The sequence below is a fragment of the Heterocephalus glaber genome, unplaced genomic scaffold, assembly GCF_053883595.1.
Source record: "Heterocephalus glaber isolate CG9 unplaced genomic scaffold, H.glaber_assembly_v1.0 deba00001698, whole genome shotgun sequence".
NCBI lineage: Eukaryota > Metazoa > Chordata > Mammalia > Rodentia > Bathyergidae > Heterocephalus > Heterocephalus glaber.
In genome coordinates this window covers 1,928,612-1,955,303 of record NW_028258419.1, presented here as the reverse complement: position 1 = coordinate 1,955,303, position 26,692 = coordinate 1,928,612, and the positions used below count along the sequence as shown (strand labels likewise).

At 40.1% G+C, this 26,692-nt stretch overlaps 1 protein-coding gene across 2 annotated transcripts in view; it reads left to right on the top strand.

The window, feature by feature from the left end:
- Gpat3 (glycerol-3-phosphate acyltransferase 3) overlaps positions 1 to 26,692 on the top strand; it is a 53,691-nt gene that overhangs the window by 13,913 nt on the left and 13,086 nt on the right. The window contains exons 3-6 of one of the 2 annotated variants that reach the window (XM_087199308.1): positions 21,095 to 21,365; positions 22,481 to 22,504; positions 23,159 to 23,233; positions 23,864 to 23,953. In XM_087199308.1, coding sequence (XP_087055434.1) covers positions 21,095 to 21,365; positions 22,481 to 22,504; positions 23,159 to 23,233; positions 23,864 to 23,953 — 460 coding nt within the window. The remainder of the gene's footprint in view (positions 1 to 21,094; positions 21,366 to 22,480; positions 22,505 to 23,158; positions 23,234 to 23,863; positions 23,954 to 26,692) is intronic. The other variant, NM_001310300.1, reaches the window with a different exon arrangement.

The window sequence follows — 26,692 nt, the reverse complement described above, 5'->3', positions numbered from 1 at the left end:
TACAGGTCAAGATTTTGCCATACTCATTCATTTTATCACCCCTTCTGTTTTTTTGCTAAGTATTTAATTTTTTTTTTTTTTTGGTACTGGGGATCGAACTTGGGACCTTGTGCTTGCAAGGCAGGCGCTGGAACCACTGAGCTAAATCCCCAGCCCTGCTAAGTATTTAATTTGAAGACAAAATTTCATGTCTTTTTGTGCACTTAAAAAAATAAACCTTTCCCAATAACTATAAGGCTATTGTCTCTTTTAACAAGTTCAATAACTTAATTTTTCTTTTTGGTGGTACTGGGGATTGAACCTAGGGCCTTTGCATCAAGCTACATCCCCAGCCCTTTTTAAATTTTTGAGACAGGGTCTCACTAAGTTGGCAAGTTGCTCAGGCTGGGCTCAAACTTGTACTTCTCTGCCTCAGTCTTCCAGAGTGCTGGGATTACAGGTATGCACCACCATGGCCAGTGTAAGTTTAATAATTTCTTGGGCCTAGGATTTAGCTCAGTGGCGCTTTGCCTGCCTCATAAGCACAAGGTCCTGAGTTCGATCCCTGGTACCAAACCAAACCATACAAAAATAAATAAATAAACAAAACAAAACAAAACAAAACAAAACAAAAAATAATTTCTTAATACCATCTAGAACACAGTCCATATTTATATTTCCCTAACAATCTCCAGATACTTTTATAATTTATTTGTTTGAATAGAGATTGAGACATGGTCCACAAAAATATTTAGTAGTTAATTTTTTTACATTGTCTTTTTTTTTTGGTACCGAGGATCAAACTCGGGACCTTGTGCTTTCGAGGCAGGCGCCGGAACCACTGAACTAAATCTCCGGCCCTACATTGTCTTAATAGAAAATACTGTATAGGTTTTGGTAGAGGCATGGGGTACAGTTTTTGTACTTGGAACAAAAATTACTTAACAGCAAGAATTTGCTAGACTACTATACATTTCTAGCCACACATCTTAATATCATTTTGTAGAAGCCAAAGGCTTGTCTTTGCTTGCTTGCTTGCTTGTTTGTCTCAAAACCATCAGATTAGTCATCACAGATGGTTGACAGGACTGTTCTACAAATGGAACCTCCTCTGCTGAGTGTTGGCTTGGTCACTGTGCTCCCCTTATCCTTTCCTGGCACTTAGCTAATACTGCTCCAGTAGGGAAGCAAGGCATGAAGCAAGGGTATATGGTGAGCACCATCAACTTTAGCTTTTCCATAACTTATGTAGAAAGAACAAAGGGATTCCTGGAAAGATGGGAATCACCTTTCTATGCATTATCTGGGGCCACTGGACAAGGTGGTGGTAGCTACAGTATAATCTCAAGTTGTTTATCTCCAGGTGGACTTGTAGGCCTGGCCATTGTGTCTCCATCTTGAGGCTTGGCTTTCTTTAAACTCGCCTCCAGATGCAAATTTCATGTGTTTCACCCTCTGCACGACTCTCTCCAGGGCCAGATCCCTCTCTGACTGCTTATTAATTTTTACCTACATTAGTTTATTATTGCCGTGGGAAAACCCCTACACACAGGGCCAAGGAAGTGTTCTGTGTTGTGTCAAGGGTATAGTAGGACCCCCTCCCCTTCATTAGTTAGGAAACGCATAACAGTTCAACCTCAATCAGTAATGTTTCTGAGGAAGTATATCTCTGGAGAATATTTAGCATTATAATCAGATGCCGTACATACATGCCAAACCATTTTATTTTATTTTATTTTATATTTTTTTTGGAGGTAGAAAGCAAACTATTTACATCAATGGGCCTGGTCAGGATAGTTCCTCAAAGAAACAGGCTGAGGCTGACATTTTAATTGAATTGATGACTCATTGGACAATGGTTTTATGAATCCTGTGTTATGGAATTTCTCATTTAATTGAATTAGTTCATGTGGGCTCTCAGCAGAAATATTGGTCAACAGTATATCAAGTGTGTTATAAGATGTTTGTTGTTAGAATGGAAGTCTGCCTGTTACTCTGAAGCCTGCTGGTCTCTCTGGTGTTGGTTGATGATTGGTTACAGACAGTACTCACAACCTCTCACTTCCATTTATACTTCAAAACACATGGTTAATGCCATGATTAATGTTTATATTGGGGGTTAAAAATCTTCACACGTTACAGTCAGCATTGATTATTTTGTATGTTTTTTGAAATCTCCTGGATTATATGATGACCAAAAAGAGAGCAGATTTTCTCATCTGCCTTTTTCAAGAGAAAAAAGTAAATTTCTAGTACTCTGAACTTTGTACTTTTTTGGTCTCTTTGGGCTGCTATATCAAAACGTCATAGCCTACGCGGCTTGTGTGCTTCAGAAACATTTTTCACACATCTGGAGGCGGGAAGTGCAAGCACAAGGCTCTGCTTCCTGACCCAAGACACCTGCCTTTTCCCTGCAACCTCATGGGACGCAAGAGTGAGGGCCCTCTGATCCAGTCATGAGGGTGGACTGTTAAAAACTCAGATTTTCTTATTTATTTATTTATTTATTTATTTATTAATTATTTTTGGTACCTGGGATGGAACTAGGACCTTGTACTTGTGAAGCAGGCAGCGGCACCACTGAGCTAAATCCCCAGCCCCTTTTTTTTCTTTTCGTTTTTTTTTTTTTGGTGGTACTGGGGATAGAACTCAGGACCTTGTGCTTGTGAGGCAGGCACAGTGCCACTGAGCTGAATCCCCTGGCCCCTTTTTCTTTTTTATAGACAGTTTTTCCAGGCTTCCTCATGCTGAGAGTGTCACCCTCCACCCTCAGGCCTGAGGAGGCCAGTTCAAGGTTCAAGGCTATCAGCCCAAGCTTGGCTAAGTCTACAGGAGATTAGGGTGAGGCCAGATGGGTGGGCAAGTGGGCATGACCTGTCAATCATGGAGATGCAGGAACCTAGCACTGAAAACAGTTTCCAAGCCCTGCACTGGGACCAATCAGAAAGTGCCATCTTCAGTTTTTCTGGCTCGAGATCAAGAAGGTTTTCAATAGGACAGCCTAGATTGACCTCAGCCTGAGGAGTAGCGGTCATTAACAATCTCTTGGCCACTGTCCTCTCTCTCAGTGATCCACTCTCACTCAGCAGAGCATACACTTCTTTTCTACATTTAACTACCTTTTATATGTATCTTCACCAACAAGAACCTGGAAAAAGTCTCTACAAGGACACCACAGCACCCTAGAACCCTGATAACAAACACATGATATTTCCCAGATCTAGTGGTGGGCTAGCTGTCCTCTCAGTTTGGCCATATTGTAAATAAGCTCATTTCTCCATTTTCATGGGCTTTTCTTACACTTTTGGCTGTGGGTAGGCAAATGAATCCAGTGATCTGGCTAGCCAGGGCTTGGATTTGGGCCTGACAGAACCCTGGAGGGTAAGCAGAGGGGGCAGACTATTCTATTACAGATAAGTGAACCAGTAGAAATGTGAATATAGAAGGTACCTCCATCTTGGTAAAGCTTTGATTCTTTTTTTTTTGGTACTGGGAATCGAACTCGGGTCCTTGTGCTTGCACAGCAGGTGGTGAAACCACTGAGCTAAATCCCCGACCCTGTAAAGCTTTGATTCTATCCTAATCCCAAATAACAGAGCCACTTTGGCAGACCTCACTAGTTGATGAAGTTTTTGTCACTGAATGGAGATGTGGCCTCAGAACTCTTTGAACAATGTGTCTGACTTGGAGCTGGCCTTTCCATGTGGGCCTGGAATCAGACTGAATGATCCTTACCCTGCATGTCACACATCACTGATAAATGGAAGGGAGCCTGCGGAGGGATTGGGTGTGTTGGTTGTATTGTTTGAGGTCTGTTTGAATTTGATGTAATTGAAAGTACAGTGTAGTTTATTGAATGCTTTTAAATTATTTAATGTTTTAAACCACCTAGAAAATAAGACTATAATCCTGGGGGCTATAGCACGATAGTGCTTGCCAGGCCTAAGGCCCAGTGTTCAGTCTCCAGTGCGCAAAAGAAAAATAATCTAAAGCAGTCAGGCTGTTTTTTTTTTTTTTTTTTTTTTTTTTTGGTACCAGGGATCGAACTCGGGTCCTTGCACAACAGGCGGCGAAACCACTGAGCTAAATCCCTGGCCCAGTCATGCTGGTTTTGATGAATGAGTGATCACAGAGAGGGACTATATTCTGGACCATTAATCCAAAGATGCTGCTTTAAACTAGGATAGAAAAACCAGGCTTGATTACATAGCAGAGAAAGGCTGGCCGTAGTGTCCTGAGTAGAGTAATACTCAACCAGCATGCCTGTCACCAGAACAAATACTGCATTACACAGCCAGCAGATCAACCACACAGGGCTGAGCCATTTGAATTTTCCTGAGTGTCTTCTGTATGCCAATGTTGTGTGCCTCTCTATGGATGTTGAGCATTGTGACAGTTAAGCTGGATTGCCAACTTGATTGGCTTGTGAGCTGCCTAGAGCACACTTCCTGGGTGTAACATGGAGGTGTGATCTTGGGGACTGTGTTTGGTCCTTGGCCCCTTCTTATCTGGTGCTATTCCCCTCCTGTGCTTCCTAACTGCCATGAATTACATACAGCCTTGCTCCACCATGCCCTTCCACCATGGACTGGATCCTCTGAAATCATTAACAAAATAAACCCTAGTGGGGATGTAGCTCAGTGGTACAGCACCTGTCTGGCAAGTGCAAGACCCTGAGTTTGATTCCTGGTACCAAAAACAAACAAAGAAACAAACAAACCAAAACTTACTCCTTTAATTTTTTTTTTTGGTACAGGTGTGGTGCCCCTGAGCTAAATCCCCAGCCCACTCCTTTAATGTTTTTTGAGCCAGGGTTTCACTTCGTACTTCAGGCTGGCCTTGGACTCACAGCAGTCCTCAGGCTGGATTTGTCCCTGTAGCAGTGGCCATATCCTCCTATGGGTCACTTGTTCTATAGGTGGAGGAGGCAGGGATGCTCTTCAGTCCTTTTGTTCTTTTTTTTTTGAGACAGTGTCTCATTATGTCCAGACCTTGCACTCACTATACATGTAGCCCAGGCAGGCCCCGAATTTGGGCAGTCCTCCTGCCCCAGCCTCCTAAGTGCTGGGATTACAGGCATGGGCTACCACGCCCAGTGTTCAGTCCTTTTATTCTTAGAGCAAGGAACAACTCTTCCATTCCCATCACCTTTTCTCCTTTCTCTAAGAGTCTTTGGAGATGGCGTTTCTCACCTCTCTCTTTTCTTCCTGGAACTCTTGGGGCAGGATAAGTTCCTAAACAAACCAGGTGAGTGAACAGGGTGTCAGTGTGCATAAAGCCTGGGGATGGAGGACTTGGTGGCTCAGCACTAAGGAGAGGAGGCTCCTGCACTCAGGGAGGAGACCGAGTCTCCCAGACTTGTGCTAGACAGAACCCTTTTTTTGGCTTGGGCTGGGGAGAAGCCAGTGATGTTAGGATGTCCAGGTGGTGGACAAACCCTGGTGGGACTTTCCCCTCTCTCTGTGTGGTAACCCAAGAGCAATGTGATGGGAGCTCTGCTGTGTGCTGCCTTCATTCATCTTTCTCAGTCACACACCTGATTTCTCAGCTTCTTTTTTTCAAAGCTGTGGGTCCCCTGGAGGGTGGATTGGCTAAGGAAGAGCTTTGACTATTTTACCTGGGCTATTTAGATTCCAGGAGCAGAACCAGCAGACCCTTCTGTCTGCTGTAATTTCTGGGGACTCCTGGTAAACAAGATCAAGAGGAAAGAGAGGTGTGGCCTGCTCTTCACCAGTTAGAACTTTGGTGTTACCCTCTGGGACAGGGATAAATTGGTCACCTCTGTGTTCTCTGGTGCTGAGCACTGGACGGTGGTGCTTGGTCATTTCACCTGGGAAATAGGAGTGGACCGTAGCAAGAGGATGTAGGAAATGACAGACACATTCTGTGTGCAGGACACTTTGGCCTGTTCAGATTTAAGTACATGGAAAAATGCACTGTATGCAGAAAGCAACAACTTGGAGGAACAGTGGCTGCAGACCTTTATAGAAAGCTAAAAAATTTTGGATATAGCCCATATTCATAGCAAATGACGCTCTTCAAATCATTACGGAAAACAACATTGAACCCATTATAACTAGTGACATTGTGTGCGAGCATGTGTGTGTGTAATGCTGGGGATGGAACGAACCCAGGGCCTCATGTATGCTAAGCATGAGCTCTATACTTAGCTGCATACCTAGGCCTCCTTTGTTTTTTTTTTTTTTTTTGGTACCGGGGATTGAACTCAGTACCTTGCGCTTGTGAGGCAGGCAGCAGTAGCACTGAGCTAGATCCCCGGCTCCTCCATTGGTTTAAGTGAAGGAAAATTGATAATGAATTCCAGAAATCATCCTCATTAAAAAAAAAGTTAAGACTAAACAAAGTCTTGGCTATGTGTGATTAACAATATCCACCTACTTGGTAGAATATATAAAATAATGAAGGTCTTTGCAAGGAGTAAGTACATATTTCTTTTTTCCAAACTTGGTATGCTTTTTGTTCAGTAGGTTGTTATCTGTCAGTGTGTTATTTATATCCCTTCCCCTTCTGCTATGATGTTGCCACAAGTTTGCTCAAGTAAGTTAACATCCTCATTTTCACTGATTCATGTTCAGATCTGTGTGTTTACGTGCCAATATATGGTCAGCACATATAACCCTCAGCATTGTTGGCAGGTCTTGCAAAAGCCCAGTGTGTGTGGTGTTTTGCTTCTAGTCCCATGAGCTTGACAGGATGGCCAATTGACAGAGAAGTCTGGGCAGCAGGGCTTTTGTGCAAGGAGAGAGAAAAACAGGCATTTTGTAATTGACAAAGATAAAAGTCTTTTATTTTTCTTTCCCTCTTTTGGGCAAAAAGATAAAAAAAATAAGTAAAAGGGGTGCTGTTACCCTCATAGGACAAGTCGACCCTTATATCCTCTAGTTGAGCCTAATTTAATTTTAGAAGTTTGAAGTGATATTTCATAAGTTTGATGTAACTTGGTCCTTCTCGTTTTGGTCTTTGTTTATAATCAGTTAAGACAACCCCTCCATTGTATAATGAGTGGAGATAGTGGTACCTAAGCTCAAGAAAACGATGGAAGGGCCAGGAATTTAGCTCAGTGGTGCCATGCCTGCCTCACAAACGAAAGGTCCTGAGTTCAATCCCTGGTACTGGAAAAAAAAAAAAAAAAAGAAAAAAGAAAAACAAGGGAAAAATGGAGTTCTGCTGATATGAAAAACTTAGATTGATTTTAGGAAGAGGTAGAAGAAAATATAAGCAAAGCTGGGAGGGGAGGAGAGCCTACGAACTATCAGGAAGGTGCCTAATAACTAACTGACTCATGTGGCTGGAGCTAGGCTAAGTGAAGATGAGCTGGGGCTGTAGAAGTTGAGCTTGGATATTCAGGATGTAGCTTGGTGGTATAGTACTTACCTAGCATGGGTGAGGCCCTGGGTTCCATCCCCAGCATCACCAAGAAAACCCCAAACCAAAAAGCAAATAAAAAAACCCATTATGTACTTTAAAAGGCTTTGAATGAATGCCAGGCTAAGCAGTTAATGCTTTAGATGAGGAGATCTTAAAGTTTGCACGGACGAATCTGGAAGTTTTATGGAAGTGAGATTAGACAGGAGAAGGGCAAGGAGGTGGCAGGAGGAGGGATGTCAGACAGGAAGCCAAGGTAGAAGGCACTGGGGGCTGGGACCTGAGCTTTGGGGTGGTGGAGAGAGAGGTGGACTTTCCAGCAGCAGATAAAAGCAGGATCCTTGGGAAAGAAGTCAGGAATGTAGGTAGATAAACAGTTGGGAATTATTTGCAGAAGGTGAAAGTTGAAATAGATTGATTGATTGATTACAGTGCTGGGGATTGAACCTAGGGCCTTACACATGCTGGGCAAGTGCACTACCACTGGGTTACACTCCCAGTCTGAAATGGTGGATTTAGTGACCATATAGAGAGTGAAAGACATTTACAAAGGCTGGGAAAGAAGTGAAAAAAAGCAGGAAGAGATAAATGAAGCAGCTAAGGATAACCAGGAAAGAATGACAGTGATGGAAACAGAGGGAGCGCGTTCTGACTGTATATTTTCTCTCTCCTTATTCTCTGCCCACTGATACTCTTTTGTGCTCTGTTTTTCTGCCAAGAATAATCGATGTTGTTTGTCGACCCCTGTCCAGATATGAAAACACTGGTGCTTTATCTGGGGGCTGGGGGTAATAGGAACTTCTGAAGTTTACCGCGAGGTAAGTATTTTTGGTTAAGATTTGGAATGAAAGGGTGCCTGCTTATGGTTATGTGAGTTCTTCACAATTCTGCACACACACTGAGCCTCCAGGTGGTGACTCAGGGACAGCCAGCAGCTGAACCTGCAGAGGGTACGTGTGTAGACCCTTGTGGAGATACTTTAAATTGGGGTTTCACATACTTTTAAACGTATTTCTGTATTTTGCATAATAATACATTTACTTATTCAGAAATCATAGGAACTTACACATGGAGCTTTTTTTTATTTTTATTTTTTTGTTACCGGGGATCAAACTTTGGTCCTTGTGCTTTCGGGGCAGCTGGCAGAACCACTGAGCTAAATCCCCGGCCCTATGCAGCTTTGACAAGGGTAGCTTCCACCCTGGTTACTGACTGCCTCTGCCCGTGTTGGTGTTCTAGTGTTTTTGGTGCTATTACAAGTGTGCTGTTAGGAATGTTTAGTACTTTCTTGACTTCCTGAGTCTTGTGGTTTTCACTTATATCCTATAGACCTTTCTATATTATTACTTAGAAAGTTTCTTCTTTTTTTTAAAAAAATGCATACAAGAAATTTCATGACATGAATGCAAATTGTTCTTTTCACCTGTAGTTCCCAACCCTTTGCTGCTACAAAATATTGCCACAGTAAGCACACTTGTAAGAAGCAAATAACATCTCACTGTCTTGTTGATGTCTAAGTGCCCTTCCCTTCACGATGTTGTGCTGTTAGTTCTGCCATACAAAGTGTGTTCAAGCTTGTGTCTCCCCGTACGTTCCTGAACAGAACAAGCAGATGTCAGATTTTTGGATTTGTACCAATCTGATGGGGAAGAAGTGGAAACTCGGTGTAGTTTATTTTAATTTCTCTGAAGAAGAAAGTGATTTTGCACACAGTTCATGTTTAAGGGCCAATTGTATTTCTTTTTTTTTCTTTTGGTACCGGGGATCGAACTCGGGTCCTTGCGCATGCGCAGCAGGCTGCGAAACCACTGAGCTAAATCCCTGGCCCCCCAATTGTATTTCTTTAAGACCTGTCATGTACTCACATCTTTGGACCATTATTCTGTCACGCTGTTGTGATTTTCTTTGATTCCTGAGACCTCTTCATATATTTGGATGATGACTTTTTTTTTTTTTTTTTGGTACTGGGGATCGAACTCAGGACCTTGCACTTCCCAGGCAGGTGCTGTGCCGTTGAGCTAAATCCCTAGCCCCTGGATGGTTAATTTTTGTCTGTGCTAAGATATAAGTATTTCTTTAAGTTTGCAGTTTGTATTTGCCCCTTTGCTTATGCTTCTTGTAGTGCAGATTTTTAAACATTTTTATGCAGTCCAATTTATCAAATTTTTAATAGTTTCTGGATTTTGAATTTTTTAGTAGAAAAAGTCTTCCCTCTGCCATGTTATAAGGCTCTTTTATGATGTTATTTTTATTTTAAAATTTTTGATTCATTGAATTGGTATATTTGTCCAATTGGCTATACAGTTGTCTCAACATTTTCTACTAAAAAATCCATTTCTACACAACCGATTTGAAATACATCCTTAATAACTTCTGTCTTCTGATGTACTGCCATATTGTCTTAATTACTGACATGGGGTTTTTTGTTTGTTTTGAGACTAGGTCTTGCTATGTACTTCAAGCTGGCCTTGAACTCACTATGTAGCTCAGGCTGGCCTCAAACGTGATCCTCCTGCCTTAGCCTCCTGAAGTGCTGGGAGGCATGCACCACCTTGCCCTGCCAATTATTGATGTTTTAATAATTACTTTAATATCTGGTAGAAATAGTTATTCTTATTTTTCCTGCTTATTCTTCTTTACCTATTTTTTATATGATCTTGAGATTCAGCTTTCTGTCCAAACAAATACAACTAGCTATTTCTGTTGGAGTTGTATTAAATTTATGAATTTACTGGGGAAGGTTTGACCTTGTCTATGTGGAATATTACTTTTCAAGGACATTGCATCTTTCCACTTACTTAGATTTCCTTTGTATTCTCTGGAGATATTTCAAAAGTTTTTTTCAGATAGATTTTGCACATTTCCTCTTCATGTTTTGATTGCCATTATGAATGTGGTATGTTCTATCTTTCATCTTCTGAATGGTTGTTATTCATATATGTGAAAGCTTTCAATTTTAGTAAGATAAAATAATATAAAATTAGGAGTTTTCAGATTGTGATTTTTCAGATCTCCTTTTTCTCAGATACATAAGTATTTTAGCTTCAATTACTTTATTGAGTATCTTTTACTCAGCCTTGTTTTTATGTATTTATTTTCCAGTTTATACTTCATTCCTTTCTCTTGTGTTGGCTTCTACTACATACAGGACTGAACAGTATTGGTAGTGGTTGGCATTGAGGAAGGGCTCTTGTGACTGTGGTGTCTTTCCATTAATGGTTTTTCCATCTCATGCTAAGAACTTGTTGACTTTTTTATTTCAAATCAAGAAAAAATGTTGTATTTTCCATGCATTTTAAGTATCTTCATGGTGCATATATATTTTCCCCCTTTAGATCTATTATGTTGTATTATATAGATAGTTTCTTGCATTAGCTTCATGGTCAGTCTCTCTTTGGCTCAATGGCCTTGAACTCAAACCCAAAGTCATGGCTGAGGCTATGGCAAGGTTACTCGTCTCCTTAGACCAAAAGAGATAGAGGCTGTTTTTTGTAAACCTTGGGTAGGTAATAGTAACAGAAGGAGAAGGTTTGATAATCTATCTAACAATACATGTTTAATTCATTTAAGAGTGATTGTCCTTTCTAAACCTTGGAGAATCTTCAAGATGCGTAGAGAAGCCACTTCTGCCTCGGTCTGGACTTGAGGAGTGAGGATTCTGGCAGGACATCTATGTTGTAATATTACAGAGTCCTCACCTGGACAGAACACCTTCCTCACACAAGTCAGACCTACAGAACTGAGGGACTTTGCTGGACCCTTGCTCAGGGGCTGAGGGACTTTGGTTGTTTTTCTGGGCTTATCATGGGAAGGTCCAGAGATCTAAAGAGAGGAAATCAAGTATATTCCAGACTGTAGAAGAGTCCTTCTCCTGTAAAATAAAATAAAATAAAATAAAAGGGTAACTTGAATTACAGTTTTGTGTGACAGATGACCAAGTATAAGTGAATTAATGACAAGGGCATATCTGGATTGTTAAATGCAGGCCACGTGGCCAAGTCTTGTATCAGTTCCTTTTCTTCACCCGAATGTAGAGGAACTACTAGGAAGAACTGCTCTTTGGGGCTTTCTATTCAGCAAAGAAGAACTGGGGATGATATGGTGTCAGTGGGAAAGATCTTAATGTATTTGGGGCTTGTCAGAGGGCAAGTGGAGCAAGTGTTGGACTGAGTGGTGTGGAACTTAGTGCTTTAAGATATGAGGAAGCATTTGATTTTAGAGTTACAGACTTGGTTTCACATCCTGGCTCTGGTCTGCATTCTCTTTGGCTTCAGGCAAGTTATGCACCCCTTCCAGTCTTGTTTCCTCTTGTACACAATGGGGATAATGCATAGGGATTGTGAGGATTACATCAGTGTGTGTATTGAGGGCTGAGAGTACAACCTGGTCCCAGAAAACAGTAAATATCAGTCTAGTAAATATCTAGTCAGTAAATATCTAGTCGAGAAAGGAAGATTTAAAAATATACACGGGAAAAGCAAGTATGATTGGTGATTGGATGGGACCTCTAATTGAGATTATAGCTAGAAATTTGAAAGAATTTTGAAAAGTAAATTTTTTCTGATTTTAAAATATTGAGGTATAATTTACATACATTAAAGTACACAAATGTTAGTGTTCAGCTAGATGATCAGTTACATATGTATGGACCCATATGATTACCAGCCATATCTAGCTAATGACCATGTCTTGTTCTTGAAGTTCTGCCAGCCTCCCCTGTGTATGTTCATCCCTCAGTCTTGGGGGTTGTTAGTTCTCTCTTCATTGGTGTCTTCGTCAATTAGTTTTTCTTATTCTCGAAACTTAGTATATACTCTTTTTGTGCTATTTTTTCATTCAGTAAAACATTGTGAGATTTCTTTCCCATGCTTTGCATGAGTCAGTGAATTTTAAAAAAATAATCACTATGGAGTATTCCTTTGTACAAAGACCAATCATTTTCTCATTCATTGTTATGCTGATTGACATTTGGGTTTTTTTAGTTTTTCCACACTAGGAATAAAGCTAATCAAAATGCTGTTGTGTAGATATTCTTGTGAATATCTGGGTCACAGGGTAAGCAATACCTGTTTAACCTTATTAGAAAGTGCTAAATGATATTACAAAATGTTGGCACTCTCAGCAGCAACATGGACCCAGACCCTTCACCCAGATTAAACAATTATCCAGAATGTGCCGGGGTGGAGTAGGGTGGGGAGGTGACAGGGAATGAGAAAGGGATCAATGATCATGGTGAGATATGCACCAATATCACAAAATGAGTGTAAATTGTATGTATGTATCACATTTTACCAATACATAAATTAGAAGTTCTTTATAGATGTAAAGAATTAGCTACATTTATTTCATCTGTCTTTTTTTCTGGCTTCCTTTGTGGAAGTACTTTTAATTAAAAATTAATTACAGGTGCAGTATATAAGCGATGTAGAATGTTATAGAATATATACACACCAATTAGCAATACCATCTTCTCATCTTAATGTATGATCTTTTAGGGAACTATTGTAAAGCTAATCCTAGGTATCATGCCTTTTACATTCTTCAAGATACATCTCAAAAATATACATTTTAAAACAGCTTTAATTCTGTTTTTATGCTTAACTAAATTGACAACAATAAAAGAAGTTAGGCTCTATGATGAGTGTTATCATTATGTATATCTAAAATGTGCCAATAAATGTTTTGCTTAAAGAAAGAAAAACTTAGAAGGAAATCAGGAATCCAAAAAGAGTTGCTGTGAAATAGGCATGGCCAAACTGCCTAACTTCTGTCCTGGATATGTACCTTGATTTATGGCCTGGAGTACAGTTTGCCATGGTATCTTAGAGCTTAGCTTTGCAGTGTCACAGCTAAATTATTGTGGAAAATCAGGCACAAAGGCACAAAGTGGAGTGGAAACCTGTACAGTTATGTGACTGTAAATTTGTGCATTAATTAAATATATTAATGCCTATAGAAATTAATGATTTGGAGCAGAATGAGGCAGAGATCAGTGATATGTTTCAGGTGTCCATTCTTTCTTTTTTTTTTGGTACCAGGTATCGAACTTGGGTCCTTGCGCTTGTGCAGCAGGCATCGAAACAACTGAGCTAAATCCCCGGCCCCTCTTTTATTTTTATTTTTTTTAGTTTTTATTTTTTTGGTACTGGGGATCGAACTCAGAATCTTGCACTTGCGAGGCAGGAGGTGGAACCACTGAGCTAAATCCCCGGCTCAGGTATCCATGCCTGGCTCTCAGGTATCCATTTTTGGTACTGACTTGTTAGGGTAGCAGAAAGACCTTTCTACTCTTTATGCCTAACATTGGCCATGCCTCTCCTTTGACATTGCAAATCTCTGGTGTTTAATCTCAGCAGCACTGATTTATCTCACTCCAAATTCTAATATACAGTTGATCATTACAGCTCTTTTTCCTTAGGCTCTTCAACCAGGGTACCAACATTTATGGGTCAGGATGGAAGTTGGGGAGGGTAGGGAAGCGTCTAGACCTGGCTTCCTTGCCAAGGACCTGAGCCCTCAGAAGAGCTTCTTGTGCCAGGAAAAGGACCCCTGACAAATAGTTGGTGCTGGGGTAGGTAAATTCCTCCTTGTCCAGCTGCTTAATAGCTGAGGAGGGGAATAGGAGTATAGTGTACATAGAAAGGAGTCTGAAATTATACATGGCGACTTTGTGCATTTTCCAAGGTGAACTTACTCATTTGTCTTTCAATTAGATCAAGAAATAAAAGATTACCAGTATTTTAGAATGTATCCTCAATGCCCCTTCCAGACATTGTGGGAGTTGAGAGTGTGCTTTTGTCAATTCCAGACAGATTTAACTTAAAAATTTCTCATGGATGCGGTGTTAGGAGGCACTGCTGTTTCATGCTAGTACTTCTACTATATGACTGCCTATGTCCTTGAGATGGGCTAAATTCAAGCACGGTTCTTAAGCAAATTGACCAGTTCAGACATGGTTTCTATGAGAGTATGGTTCAAATGATGAGTTTCTAACTTTTGGCACATTGGTAGGGTAAGGGTTGACTTCTATATATAAGCTACCATGCCCCTTTTTGGTCTACAGTAGACCTAATTTTCTTAATTGCTTGCTTAAAAAGCTTGCTTTACAACTGGAAGACAGAAAAGCTAGTGTGATTTATAAATGGGCAGTTATTCTAAGAGTTCACTCAGCTAATTTAGAGTTAATTATGTTTGAGATGGTTTTAACTTCTGCCTTCATTTCAACAGGCCTTACATATCTGGTATTATTTATGAATGAGTGGCTTGCCAAAGACAAAGGGGCACAGGGCAGCTTGTGCAATTAATCTCTGGCATTAGATAGAGCACTAGTTCTAATTTTCTTTTAATCCAAGCATGGATTATGTTGGTTTGGTCAAAGCATATGGTGTAAGGACAAAGTTCAAATATTTATGACTTTACTCTTTTAAACTGTTCTATGAAATATAAAATTTCATATTTACTGGAATCAGTGACTGATTTAAGAAATGTGGTTTGCTCTGAAGGATTAGGATTAATTTTTTCATAACAACTGGATTGTCTTAATGACACTAACATTAAGAATTGTATATGTGCCAGTTAATTTAATGTCTGTCTATCTATCTATCTATCTATCTATCTATATCTATCTATCTTTGGTCTCCTTATAAACATTTTTTTTTTGGTACATTTTTAGGTGCTAAAAGAAATATTTCTTCTTTTCCTTTCTAATATGTAATTTGATGCCTGATCTATAGTGTTTCCTGTATTTTGACTGTATTTGAATATTTTTTTTCCTGTCAGAGGTTTATATTTGAATGAATTGGATCAGTAACTTTAACTCTCAATAACCGATATTTCTCAGGATATTTTCAATAGCCAATATTTTTCAGTAGTGCTTCTGTTACCATGGCCCTGGAGGTGCTGTGGACTCTTTCCAGAGGTTCTCTCTAAGTTCTTGTTGTCCTGAACAAAGAATTAGACAACACACACACAATAGGCAGTAAGGTCCCCCTACCCCCGGACCAAACTCAGGACCTTGCTATTGTGAGGCAGGCATGGCGCCACTGAGCTAAATCCCCAGCCCAGTAAGGTTTTAAATTTATCAAAGGTAGGAAAAGAAGCATGCTTTGCAGTCAGAGCAGGCACTGAAGGAGCTCACAGTGACCACAAGGTTAGTGGCTGCCATTTTTTGTATCCCCTCATTCTGACCTCAGATCTAGGTCATTCTATGAAGAACTTTCCTGATTCCACTCCAGAAGAATTGAAAATAGCACTTTCTAGGGCTGGGGATTTAGCTCAGTGGTGCTGCCGCCTGGCTCACAAGCGCAAGGTCCTGAGTTCAATTCCCGGTACCAAAAAAAAAAAAAGAAAAGAAAATAGCACTTTCTGATTGGTCCCAGGTGCAGGCTTGGACATTTGTGTCCTGGATCTTTGTGATTGACAGGTCATGCCCAGTTGTCCAGCCGGTTGGCCACACCCTAATCTCCTACCTTATTTCCTCTAATGCCTATTTTAATCATAGTACTCATTGCCAGGTAGTGTGTGCCTAATATTGGAGAGGTATTAAGCTGGAATTTGTTGCTTTACAGATATTTGTCCTAGGAACAACCATCAGTTCCACATACTTTTTTATTTTCATTTTTTGACTGTATCACATGTGTACCCACCACCTAATTTAATAAATAAAACAATATCTTGAGAGACAAAGAAACCTTGCCATATTTAAGTGGCCTTAAAGAACTGACATATGAATGTAAGATGTGATCTTAGGTTGGAAACTGGTCCAGAAAAAAAAGAAATATTATTTTATATTATTGGGACACTTGTCAAAATCTGAGTAAGTTATGTAGATGGTATACTTGGATTGCATTAATGCCAACTACCTTGGTTAATTGTATTGTTTAATAAGTGAATCTCTGTGTCCTGAGGAAAATGTATGCTGAAAGAGCGAGGATAAAGACTGTGAGGTGTGCAATTTTTTTATTCACAAAAAATTATCTGTTCATAGACAGAGAACAATAACAAATGTGGTGAACTTACTATGTAGCCCAGGCTGGCCTTGAACTCCCAGCCATCCCCCTGCCTCAGCCTCCTAAGTTCTGGGATTAAGGAAATCATAATTTAAAAAATGATAACTAGCTTCAGGACACAAGCCCAGTTTAATTTTTGTTCTCTTTTCCCTGGGAAATAAGCCTGGGAAATTCCCCTTTGCTTGCAAATGGATTCTGCTACTGTACTCCCTTTTTACTTGCAGATAGGCCTCTTTCACTTGTGAATAGACCACCTTTTCAGCTATAAAATGTCCTTTCCCCTTTGAGTAGACCATTGTCTTACAATGGGTGAGTCATCCTCCAGATCCACCAAACAAAGACCAAGACTAGATAATCAAATTGCACAGATTTTCACTGCCAAAAACAAAGATATACCTAGTTTCAAACTCTAGTGGGTCTCATTTCTCTAGGTGCCTGCCGTTTACTCTTGAGTACATCTCAAATCTTTGTCTAATAAGCCCTTCCCTTGCCTCTTACTGATTAACCTCTAAGCATTTTATGTTTAGGATAGGATAAACTCTGCATCTTAGCTTCTGGATCCTCTCAGACCCATGCTAGTGACAGAATTGCTGCATGGTGGGCTCTTAATATCTTTGAATTTATCTTACATGCTAAATTGTTTCCCAGTGTGGTAAACCTTATTGGTATAAAATAATATCTCATTGTGGTTTAGTTTATATTTCTCTAATTATAGTGAGGCTGAACATCTTTTTGAATGTTAGTCATTGAGGCTTACTCTTATGAACTGCTTGCCATACTTTTAGCCAATTTAAAAAAATCGAGTTCTTTGATTTTTCTTCCCTACTAATTTTTATTATGTCTTAATATTTTCTGGAAATTCATCCTTTGTCAACTGGATGTTGTTCACATACTTTTGAAAGATGCTAAACTAAACTGTTATATTTTATTTGAATTACACAGAATAAACGAGGTAGGGACAGGCAGAGAAAATATTGCACAAGTACACAGGGGCTAGGGCCTGATTTCTGGGTGCACATTTTTCTAGGCTTTGTTACACATTGAGGCAACTTAAAGTTGCATTTTTATGTTTGACTTTCAGAAAAACAGTATGTTTAGAAGGTCTAGCCATTATCCCTAGAGTATTTCATTCAGAGAATTACTCTAACTTGTACTTCCTTCCTCCTGTAGACATTACAAAAGAATCTGTATATTGCTCAATAATGAAACTCTTGCACTGCTAAGTGTTGGCCAGTATGGTACTTGGGTTGAGTAATTGGCCCAAGTGGCAATGCAATGGGAGGAGAGTAAGAGGGTAATTCAGTAGGGATACTATCTTGGTCCATCCTCTAACCCAATTCCTACTGATTTGATAACCTAATTAGGCCACAGGTGAAGGAAGGTTAAATTGCTTGAAACTGACTCCTGGAAAAGGTCGTAACGATAATTCAAAAACTTCCTTTATTGCTGTAATTCTTAAGGTAGATATTAGTGTTGCGTGTGGAGCACACATACAAAAAACACACACATACACCAAAACAAAATAAAACCCAAACCTGAAACCAGAAAATATTAACTCTGTGTGGAAACTAAAAAATTTCCCACTCCATTTTATAGCACACCAATTATGGAGCTGGTGGCTGTGTTACTTGTGTCATCTGTGTTAGCTGGTGTGGTGCGGGTGCACTGTGGGCTCTTTCCAGATTCTTGTCCTGAACAAAGAATTGAAAGGTTTTGCATTTATTAAATGGAGGAAAAGAAATATGCATACTCTGTAGATTGAGTGTGGGACACTGAGAAAGAGCACATTAACTAGGAGGTTAATGACGGGTCATGTGTACTAGCCATTGCTCAGGATGCCGTCAGATCTAGGCTGTCCTATCAAAAATCTGCTTGAGGGCCGGGGATTTAGCTCAGTGGTTTCGCCACCTGCCTAGCAAGCTCAAGGACCCGAGTTAGAACCCCGGTACTGGAAAAAAAAAAATCTGCTTGATTTCTCATCAGAAAAAAATCGAAGATAGCGTTTTCTGATTTGTCCCAAATCCAGGGCTTGGGAACTCTTTTTCTGCGCTTGTGTCCTGGATCTCTGTGATTGACAGGTCACATCCACTTGCTCAACCGCTGGGCCATGCCCCAATTTCCTGACTCAGTTGTCCTAAACAGAACTTGACTTTCACTTGATTTTAGCTTAAAGGCTGAGAAGTGATAAAACTTGATTGTCAACTCCAAGTCGGCTTTCCTTTCTCTTTCTGGGCACCAAAAACCAAAAAGAGAAAGAGAGAGAGAATATTCCATCTCTTCCAGTTGATCAGTTATCAGTTGTGGGAATCAATGATACAGCAGAATTCTCAACTTTCCACTGATTTCTCGGTAAACTGGAAAGAAAATCAAAGATCTTCCTTCAGGGATTTAACACCTTCATCTCCACTTCAAAAGGAAAGCTATTTGTCTTAGCTTGATTTAAGAAGTAAATTCCTTTGTAGCACACCCCAGAGGAACAAATAGTCTATTATGGATTGTGTATCTAGCTGTTCTTTATTCTTTTAAGACCTCCTTTATTATTGATATTGAGTAGTTAGAACTGGGTGGCAGTAGTCATTTTTCAATTTACAAAAAAATTATACTCCTTTAAAATTCTTTGAGTTATTTTCTTTATGGAAAATATAATTATCAGTATGGAGAAGAAAACGTAGCCCCATTGCTCAAAGATAACTTAATGTTTTCTTCTTGACCTTTTTCCTGTGTATACGTAGTTCACAGAGTTAAACTACAGTTTAAGATTGTGTCTTTCACTTAACATTATTTACTAATGTACACAGTGTGTGTTTCATTATAACGTAGCATGGTGCAGTGAGCACTTCCCTGCATTTCTTATGACAGAGGTCTAAAATTGGAATTATTGATCATAAAACATTTTTAGAGACTAAAATTTTTAGTCTTTTCATGACAGATGAGTTTTGAAAACAGTTGCTAGTGGTTCATTCCACACTCCTACAAGTGGCATATGAGAGTACCTGTATCATTTTAGTCACTGAACTCTTCATGAAACAAAAGTATCGCTGATGTAACTCTCAACCTGCTAGATGCCAGATAGGCCCAGTTTGTGTTTCCTGAAATCGAAGAATGAATTCTAAGGAACAACAGAGGTTAAGAATAGGAAAAATTTATTGGGAGAGATAGCTCCTTAGAGATAGGAGGGGGCCCAAAAGTGGGTTGCCATGGATCCCAATTCACAGAGAAAGTTTTATAGAGCAAAATCACCAGGTGGGTACAACATGAGTCAAAACTAGGATCAACCAATAAGATTACAAATATAGCCAATTAGGTAATATTGATCCAATGGGGAAGAGGATCACATAGCAAGGGTTCATGGAAAGAACAGACATTTTTTAGAAAGGGATGGGATGAATCAGGAGGTCCTGATCATCCACCTGGCTGACTGATGTCTATCTAGACTTTATTGGACCAGGTGATACCAATTATAGTATAATCTTCAATTTATTGCTTATCCCTCAGGATTAGCATGTAGACCTGGTCATTCCATCTTTATTTTGACAGATGCACCTCTAGCCACAGTTATAATGTGTTCTCATCTTCTGCACTGACCCCCTCAAGGGCCTAGCCCTATCTGACTGCCTGTAATATTTCTACCTAACTTAGCTGTTTATTTGATAACATAAGTAGGTCAACTTTGTCTCATTCACATTTCTTTGATTATGAGTAAAAAAATTCTGATGTATTTGTTTTGTTTTTTGTTCATTTTTGAGACAGAGTCTTGCTATGTGGTTCAGGTTGGCTTTGAACTCACTCTGTGGCCTTGAACTCATGGTGGTCCCTTCCTGGCTTAGCTTCCTGAGTGCTGTAATAGGCATGTACCACCACACTGAAGTTCTGATATATTTATTAACCATTTATATTACTTCTATGAATTCAGTTCATGAACTTGCTTACTTTTGTGCAACAGCTTGTGTTTTTCTATTGAATAATTTTTGTAGTAATCCCAGTACTCTGAGAAGCGAAGGCAGAAGAATTTTAAGGTCAAGCCCAGTCTGGGCAACTTAGTAATTTATTGAGACCTTGCCTCAAAATAAAAAATAAAGAAAGGGCTGGGATGTAAGCTCATTGTGAAGGTTCTGGGTTCCAGTACTCCCCAAAACCCCAAAAAACATATATGACCTCAACCATTGTCATTTGTGGTAAGTATCTTTTGCCATTTTGCTTGCCTTTTGACTTTATGGCCTTTACCAGGCAAGCATAGAAATCTTTATCATTACACAGTTCAGATCTGTATCTGGAGAGAGTTTTTATTTTCCATGACTTCTTTTGATAATAGTTTTTGGGGAGGAAATCCAAACAGGGAGGTTGTAGAGAACCAAACTTCCTCCATGATTAATTGAAATCACTGGATATAAGCCATTTCAATGACATCACCTCTCTTCTGGCTGCAGTTATTGGTTCCTTAGTTTTGAAGTCTGTATGTCACCTATACTTACTTTCTGTGTGGTTTTTTTAAAAAAAATTTTTAAATTTTTAAATTTTTTTTTTTATTTTACTTTCTGTGTTTTTTTTTGGGTACTGGGGATCAAACTTGGGTCTTTGTGCTAGTGCCGCAGGCAGCAAAACCACTGAGCTAAATCCACGGCCCTTCCTATACTTACTTTCTGTAAACTACGCAAAGTTGCCCCTTTGGTGCGCTGTCCTGTCCTATGACATTTTCTCATGTCCTGATGCTTTCTTTTAAGGTATTATCCAAAGAGATGAGTCACCCATGGAAAAAGGGCTCTCTGGTCTTCGAGGAAGGGACTTTGAGCTCTCTGACGTGTTTTATTTCTCCAAGAAGGGATTGGAAGCCATTGTGGAGGATGAAGTGACCCAGAGGTTCTCCTCAGAGGAGCTAGAGTCATGGAATCTCCTTACTAGAACCAATACCAATTTCCACTACATCAGTCCTCGGCTCACCATGGTGTGGGTGCTGGGTGTCATAGTCCGCTATTGTGTCCTACTACCTCTGAGGTGAGTCACCTACCTGGTAACTTGACCTGTGTGCAGTGGTCACAGTTGAGCTCAGCCGTGACTTTCCACACCTTCCACATAGGAAACACCCCCAAATGCGGCCCCTGGGGTAATGCAGTATCTATCCTCCGGTCACTGGTTTCTCCCGATGAAGGTATATATTCAGAATTCAGTGTTTATCTTACAATCTAGATCCACTTTGTGTTACACTCCTAATTTGAGGATGGATAGGAAAGGGAACTTACAAAGAAGAAAAGGAGATAGGCTTGATAATTCCACATTTTCCAAGTTGTTCTCCGGTTCCACAATTCCTCTCCTTAGGAAAGTTCCCCAGGTGGGCCCCCCTCTGCTTTTAGGCTGGAGTGGTGCATGAGGAGGGGGAACCTTGAGCACAGTTTACTAGAAGCCCAGTGGGGGTCATCAGAGTAGAAGACCCCCGGCAGTGGGGTGAAGGCACAGTGGCCGAGATCTGTTGACATGGTGATGCAGGGAGAAGGGAAGGTACTGGCCATGGCCTTTCTGCTGATCATCTTGCTTCATTTCCCTGAACTTGGGCTTGGCCTCCTCTAACAGAGCTTTTCCAGGCAGTTGCTGCCAGTCAGCTAATCCTGGCCTGAGTTGAAGTCTTGTTACTGTCCCCAGGGTGGCTTATACTCATCTCATTCAGATTTATTATCAGGAAGACATTGCTTAAGAAGAGGCAGATACAGATCTCCTGTTTCCTTTGCCTTGGGTTGCCAGTGTCCTGACATTGCAGCACAGTGTCTTTGGGGAATTGCTTCAGCTGTGATAACTAAGTAAAATTTAGGGTTTCATATACTTTTGCTTGAACCTTAAGCCAGTGTCCCCGAGGTGGGGTTCTTATGCTCTGGGGATGCCCATGACTTGCCATTGGCATGCTGGAAAGAAAGATGAGAGCTTTTATAAGCTCCTGTTTTTATTCTTTTTTTTTGTTACCGGGGATCGAACTCAGAACCTTGCGCTTTCGAGGCAGATGGTGGAACCACTGAGCTAAATCCCTGGCCTCCTGTTTTTATTCTTGAAAAGAAACAAAACTTTACTAAAACTTAATATGGATTCACTCTTGCATCTTCTCCTGGTCCTTGGTCGGGCAGCATCTCCAGGATGATGGGAGAAAGGTGAGCAGCACAGAGAGCTGGAGGGGCCTGCACTTGTCCTTGGTTAGCTGTCACCAGGAAGTTGATTGTCTTAGCTCATTTCAGTAAACTAATGCTCACTAAAGAGTCAAGTGACAGAATGATTAGTGCAAATCAACAACAGATTTTATAGAATCCAGTATGAAGCATCCAAGAACAAAGAGAAAATACAGAACGAAGTCTCCTATTCTTAGTATATAGTCTTCAGCGTGAAGAAATGCTTGGTAAATGATTTGTAAAAGAAGCAAATGTTACAAAGTGGGCATTTAAAAAAGACTGTGCTAGCTGAGTATGGTGACACACCTGTAATCCCAGGACTTGGGAGGTTGAGGCAGGAGGATTGCCATGATTTTGAGGCCAGCCTGGGGTACATAGTTGAGTTCAAGGCCAGCCTGAACCACATAGCAAGACCTAGTCTCAAAAAAACAAAAACAAAACACACACACACAAGCAAAGAATCTATAGATTTACCAAATCTTTTAATAGCTATATCATATTTCATAAGATGGATCTTTTGCAACTTTACATAAGTAAAGTGTACACTTTAATTATGTAGGACTCTTTAGGTTGTTTCTCTTTAGATTATTTCCATCCTAGTCAACAAATTTTTGCATGACTTTCTCTTTTCTTTTTCAGGGTTACCCTTGCTTTCATTGGGATCAGTCTGCTGGTTGTAGGGACGACCTTGGTTGGGCAGCTGCCAGACAGCAGGTAAAATGGCTCTCTGTCCACCCATAAGTAGGGTGTTCTTTTTCCTAGCAAAAAGAATATTTATTTAGTTTTTACACTTGCCTTCATTCCTACATATTGCATTAAATCTCTGTTTCATAGAGTACTTATTTTCTACATATTATATATATACTTTTAATCTACATATTATATTAAATGTATGGTCTTAACTCACTTATTAGAACTCTATTCACTTCATCTTCATGGTCTTTGCTTTTCCATCATACTTCCATAAAAATTGAAAGAAGTTGTTTTTTTCAAAAGGGAAATGAAGAGAAAAATAAATGGACCAAGGAATCCAAAGGAAAGAAGTAGTCTTATGTATTGGTAGGCTCAGAAGGCCAAGATCAAAGACACACAAGCTCATGTTGGTCAGGAGTGTGTCAGCGAGTAGCAGCAGAGCGGGGGCTGCTTCCCTTAGAGTCCTGTCCAGTGCCCTTGGCAAGTGTTTGCTGTCTAGTACCACACAGGTTGATGAGACCAGGAATCTAACTGTGCTTGCTCAGTAGAACACAACACAGGATGCTATTGTGACTGAAACATCAGGCTTCGATTGTATGTCTCACAGGTGTGCTCAGAACTGCACTGTAAAATGGCTTCTTTCTCTTGCAGCCTCAAGAACTGGCTGAGTGAAGTGGTGCACCTGACTTGCTGCCGGATCTGTGTTCGGTCCCTCTCTGGTACCATTCATTACCATAACAAGTGAGTGTCTGGGCCCCACCTGCCCTGCCTTCCTCTTTCTAGGGAAACCCTTGGACTCAGAGCATTGAGGTGATCTCAGTACTTCCCCTGTGTGCATCCTTACTTTATTAAATATATTGTACAGTGATACAGTACCTCTATTGTCGAACTTTGCACTACTTGAATAGCAAAGTTGAAAAAATCTGGCAGGTGTTTGTGACTTTTCTGGACAGTCGAACTGGAAATCTGATCTGAAAAAACCTGAAGGGGCTGAGAGTGAGTCAGCAGTGGTCTCTCATGGTGGATCCAAAGGGGTGACACTTCCGCCTAAGCGCCGCTCTCACCCTGACAATACACCATGCTTTGTTAGTGCATTAAAACTGTCCTCATTGTGCTTTGTGTGTGTGTGTGTGTGTGTGTATAAAATATCATAACCATGGCTCCAAAGAAAGCTAGTGATACCAGCAGTAAAGCTAAGAGAAAAACTGAGAACCACAATAGAGTTAAAGAAATTTGTTAAAGTCCTGGAAAAATGAATTTGTAAGTGTAATTTTGGGCCTCAGAACCAATTATCTGGTTTTCTGTTATTTCTTAAGGGAAAAACATGTTCAGTTCTCCAACTTTTCTGTGTTCAAACACAGATTTGGAATGAATTGAATTGGACAACTGAGCTATCACTGTATTTCTTTGGGTATTTTGAAATAGAGTCTCATGATGTCGCTCAGTCTGCCTCACCCTGATGACCGCCTGCCCGCTGTGTAGGGTCACACAGAAAGCGGGTGCAAAGTCAGGATTGCAGCTGCCTGATTTGAAAATGAAGTTCACGGCCCTGTAGTGTGGTGAGGTCTGGGGCCAGCTTTCTTTTTTTTCTTTTTTTTTTTAACATTTATAAGATATATTTATTATTTTTCTGACCAAAGTGCAATGATTTTTAAAAATATTTTTAAACAAGTAACTATGAAGAAAGTATTCCAGAAAATAAAATACAAATGGGCACTTGAACAATTAAATTTCTTTTTCTAATTTTACCCTAACCCTGAATTAGTTTAGGAAACAAACACAAAACCTGAATCGTTGCTAACGTGAGAGTTGAATCCTTTCAGCATAAATCTAGCACATGCATTTCAAGGTTCTATTGCTATGAATTGTGTCAATCAGTTTAATCATGAATAACGCCATATAACAGAGCATAAGGAACACAACGGTAGTTGTGATCCTTGTCCCACACCCTCAGATTAAGTTATAATAAAGCTGACAATTCTGTCAGGCTCTGAGTCCCTTGTGTGCCCAACCCAAACGTTGGAAGCAGACTATGGCCTATCATACAACTTTGTACAAGCTGTAGAAGTTTTATCTTTCTCTAGGAAATGGTCAGTTATTTGATAAATATTAAAACATTGCTAGCAATTTATTTTCTGAGTTTGTTTACCAAATAACTTATGCAAGAACTGACTACATAAAAAGTTCCTTTGAAATTTGGTCCACAAATTCACTTAACAGCTTGGAAATTTGAAACCTGCAAGAAAAGGAAATGGGAATCCCTAATCCTAACATGTTGTAATTTACACGTTTGTTTTGTTTTTTGAGACAGGGTCTCACTATGCGGTTCAGGCTGGCCTTGAACTTACGGGTAGGCCAGGCTGGCCTTGAACTCACATTGATCTTCCTGCCTCAGCCTCCCAAGTACTGGGATTACAGGTGTGGCCACCCTGCCCAGCTCTCATGTTGTAATTACTACAGATTTTTTTTTTTTTGTACCGGGGATCGAACTCAGGTCTTTGTGCTTGTGAGGCAGGCCGCGTGGGGCCAGCTTTCTAATTTCACCCTTGGCACTTCTAAAATTTCAAAACAGATCTGTAGAATTCTACTTTTCTCACCCCTGAATAGAGAGAATAAAGGTAGTTAAGGAAAGTACTATATTAGGCATGAAATTGATTTTAGTTTCTTTTGAATTACTTTTGTTTGTTTGTTTTTTTATTTTTGGGACAGGGTATCACTATGTAGTTCAGGCTGGCCTCGGACTTGCTGCAATCCTCCTGCCACAGCTTTGCCAGTGCTGGGATTATAGTTGTGTACCACTGCACCTGCTCGAATTTCTTTCCTGTTAATTCAATTTTATTTTATTTTTTAAAAATACCATTGTTTTAAAATTTCCAGGATAGGGGCTGGGGATTTAGCTCAGTGGTTCCAGCGCCTGCCTTGCAAGTGCAAGTTCCCGAGTTCAATCTCCGGTACCAAAAAAAAAAAAAAGTTCTAGAATAATAGCTAAAGCTTGGAAACAGCCCAAGTGCCCATCAACTGGAGACTGGATAAAGAAGTACTGAGCCATAAAGAACTAGAAACTAGAGACATTTACAGCTAAATGGATGCATATTGAGGCCATACTCATAAGTGAAATAAATAGGACACACGTGTGTAAATACCAAATAGTTTCTCTAGTGTGAGAAACTGAAAGTGCAAATAAGGATTAAAATGACTAAAATGAATAATTGGTAATCTGAATTAGGAAGAAAAGGTTCAAAGGGGTAGGGGTGGCAGGAGGGGAAGGGGAGAGGTCAGAGTTACAGGCTGGAATCGGGAAAGAATCCATATATAGATTGTGTCTAAAATTACAGGAAGAGATGTAGCTAGAGACTAGGCTGGAGCTCATCAGTGGGTTGGGAAGGAAGAGTCACTGAGATCAAAGGAGAGAAGGGTGTGTTTCCAGAAGAAGCACATACAACTATGTACAGTACACAGTACTGGATAGTGTGATAAATG